General features: G+C 37.6%; 1 protein-coding gene across 1 annotated transcript; it reads right to left on the reverse strand.

The window, feature by feature from the left end:
• Window positions 1-270: 270 nt before the first annotated feature.
• LOC105569208 (putative nuclease HARBI1) lies at window positions 271-2,730 on the reverse strand (the record flags this gene model as incomplete). Its single annotated transcript, XM_012025459.1, has 3 exons — window positions 271-715; window positions 803-1,014; window positions 2,453-2,730. Coding segments are annotated over 3 exons (912 nt in total), but the record flags the coding sequence as incomplete, so codon positions are not given.
• Window positions 2,731-3,913: the final 1,183 nt, after the last annotated feature.

A 3,913-nucleotide genomic window follows, 5' to 3' on the forward strand; every position in this document is an offset into this window, starting at 1 on the left:
TATTTGGCGCATTTTGTTGATATCATTACTTTTGTAGAGAAGATAGTTTTGTAGAGAAGATATTTTTGTAGAGACGATATTTTTGTACAGAAGATTTTTGTGGAGACACTATTTTTGTAAAGAAGATACTTTTGCAGTAAAGATATTTTTGTAGAGATTATACTTTTGCAAAAAAGATAGAGTAACAAAATATATTCGGTTGAATTGGAGCTTAGACTTGGTGCTTTTTTTTACCTTTTTTTAAAAAGGTAAGTTTTTTACGTGTATAACACTACACAGTATATTTTATATTATTATTGAGTTGACAATAAATTGCATACTTGATCACGGACATGTGCTCCTGTTATGTCGCCCTTGTATTCCCTTGGTGCATTATCAATTATGTCAATCTGTCTATGTTGTAATTCAACATCAGGGTACTCATCGTCTAACTGTTCTTCAAAATATTCTAATTCTTTTACATTTGCTATGTTATGCAATACACAGCATGCGTGTATGACACGCACCATTCGTACCATATCTCTCAATTTAAAATGATATAATTGACGAAATCTTTGCTTAAGACATCCAAATGCATTTTCGATAATAACTCTGCATGAACTTAATCTTTGATTGAACATTCTTTGTGCACGTGTTAAGTGTCCGTTATCTCTATATGGAACAATTAGTTGTTTCAAACAAGGATAAGCACTATCTCCCAAAAAGTAATAATTATCTGAAAAGTATCATCATAATATTAAAAAGCCAAGTTTATTATAGAAAATTTTATACAAATCAGTTTCTTGATATTATTTATTTTTACCTCCACAAATTTCATGCAAATCATTACGTATTGTTGAATTACGGAAAACTCTAGCGTCGTGGACAGAACCTGGATACCCAATAAAAACATCTATAAATTTCATGTTATGATTAACAATCCCTTGTAGTTGTATAGAAAAATATTGTTTTCGATTGATATATGAATCAGGATCTTCCAGAGGTTTATCGACCCTGATGCTCGAGATCTCAATATTTGAATATTTTCAATTAAAAATATAAGAATATATATATACATTTATGTATATGTAACGGGGGTAGCTGGGGAAGCGCGGCCGGAAGCGGGAAAAACCCGCATACCACGCGCCGGTGGCAAAAAACCCGCATACCTCGCATTCCACGCATACCGCGAGCGAGAGAGAACACAATAGAGCCGCGGTTACCATAACAACGCGGAGGTGGCAACGCCGCGCCTACCCCCGCCGCCTCCACCCGCGCGCCTATGTTCCGGAGGTATAAAAGCCCCTCCGGAGCGAGCGCGATGATCTAGTCTTGCCTCGGTGCTCCGAGCGACGACACCCGGCAGCGGGTACTTCCGCTGCGGTATACGCCGGTATCACGGGTGCTGCCGTCCGGTGATATACCACTCCGGGGTACACGACAGGTGGAGGCGCTGCTCCGTCGTGTGCCCCGGCCCCCTCCGCAGTAGTGTACAAGAACGGGGTGCTGCCCGGTGTACATATGATACTGAAAAAACACGCATAACGAGGCGCTGCTCGGGCGTGTTCCTGACCTGTTCCGATCCTTTTTTCCTGATCCCCGACCGGTGTAAAGCTCTGGGGGGTAATATTTCGGGAGGGAGAAAGATTATCTAGCCGTAAGCTCCGTAGCGTTAATACCGTCATTTTTCTTCCTTCCAGAATACCTAAGGATCCCGTAATTAACGTCCTTTCCGATTGTTCCAGCATTACCAGCGTTTAGTATTAGCCTCGAATTATATTCCGATCCGTTTGCGCATAAAGCGTATCTTGTATTACTTTCCTATATTTTGTGACCCAGCGTCAGTTTTGTTTACTTCCGATTAAATCCGACCAGCCGTATCATTCTGTATTCCGTACTCCGATCCGGCCGCCACTCCTGTACTCTGTTATCAATCCGGCCAATTGTATTTTGTATCCCGGTATCTCAATTCCCGTCGCGTACTCCTGTACCGTAATTTAATCCGTCTAATTACACTTCCCTTTCCATTATATTTTGACACAGGGCGTACCCATTGTACCTATTAATCCGTCTTCTTTTTTTCTGTATTTAATCACAGGGCGGACCCATTATAATATCCTCGATCCTATGTATTATATCCGTTGAATAAACCTTGTTCCTATTGTTATACCGAAAAAACCTGTACGACTTATTTCCGATCCCTTCCAAGCGATTGACTCTATTTGCGAATTAAGATCTACTTTGCCTCCTTTCCTCCCGACGGCCCTGGAGCTGAGCATATTCGGCAACAGGAGGAACGGAGGATTCACTCGAACCGACACACAGCACGTCAAACACCGAAACCGAAACGCGAACTCTTTCGACCGTAGTCAGAACCGCGCGTCTGATTAACGGGAATTCTTATATCCTGAGTAAGAATTCCTGCCGGAGTCCTGTCCGGAAACCGGAAAGGGGGAACGTTCGTTACATATACATATATTTATATTTACCAATTACACCAGGAAATTGTTTTTGTTCTAGATAAAAATTTGCGGTTTCTTCTTTTTCGAGTTGAGTTGGATATTTAATAACATTAGGTGCTATAGATAAAATAAAATCGGTTACTCTTGTAATTACTGAATGTAACGAACTTATTGTTATGCCAAATCTGTCTGCTACATCGCGATAAGATGCAGTTTGATGACCAACAAACCATAAGTAACATAAAATATGTTTTTCAGCGGTTATTTTTATATTTCCTATACGATCTGAAAAAATAACATAAAGATTAAATTAAAAACACACACACACACACACACACACATATACAGGGTGTACCGCATCTCGTGACCGAAATTTTAATAGCGTATTTCTGAGCAAAAAGTAAGACGAAAATCCTAATACGAAAATGTCGAGGCTATAATACTTTTCAAATGGGAAGCATTTATAATAGACAAATCAGGTAGTCTAAAGTTCGCGCGTTCAGGGACGGTACATTGCACAGTGATAAAGGTACTCTTGCATCTTTGCCGATATACCTCAAAAAATTTTAGTAGTATGTACAATGATGCTGACGTTATTGATTGAGTCATATTTAAACATGAAAAAATAAAAAATAATAAATTTAAAAAATAAATATGAGAAGTTGTCCACATGAGAAGTTGTCAACTTATGAAATGTCTCAGACAATTTATATGGTAAAAATATTTTCTTCAATATCGATTTATATTGAGGTTATTTTTTTACTATGTAGATAAGATAGATTTCACATTTTATTCAATTCGGCAATGCCTAATGGAAACTATGTTGATACAAACGCGAAATTTATTAACAAATCTAGTAACAAACTTTTTTTCTATTGAATATTGTATTTTTATTGTACTACTATTAATTGTACTACTACGAAATACTATAATTTGTATAATAACGTTTATTTAAAATTTGACAACATACGTTCAAAATGCCTTCCGCCTAATTTTACATGAAGACGTGCCCGTCGAATTAAATTGGTCTCAGCATTTTTAATCATTTCGGGAGTAATGGCAACAGCTTCTACAATCCTCCCTTGTGTCCCCAGAAGAAAAAGATCAAGGGTGTAAAACCTGGCGATCTTGGTGGCCAAGTTATTCTTTCACTTCCGCAATCAATCCATTTTCCTAGGAACACACAATCGAATAAACGACGAACAACCATAGCATTGTGGTATGGTGCTCCATCGTGTTGAAAAAATCATTTTTAGGCGATGTACTGGCGATATTTTCTCCATTAATCGTGGTAATTCCAGCATTAAAAAATTATAATAAACATCGCTATTTAATTACTCTGCCTGGCAACTCGAATAGTCCAATCTAAACTTTATTACAAATGTGTAATTACTTAATGTGTTTTTATTAATTTTTTTGTTTAACAATAATGGAACAATAACAAATTCTAACATTAATGCAAAATTTTCAAA

The sequence above is a fragment of the Vollenhovia emeryi genome, unplaced genomic scaffold, assembly GCF_000949405.1.
Source record: "Vollenhovia emeryi isolate VEMERY1.0 unplaced genomic scaffold, V.emery_V1.0 DF942337.1, whole genome shotgun sequence".
Classification (NCBI taxonomy): domain Eukaryota; kingdom Metazoa; phylum Arthropoda; class Insecta; order Hymenoptera; family Formicidae; genus Vollenhovia; species Vollenhovia emeryi.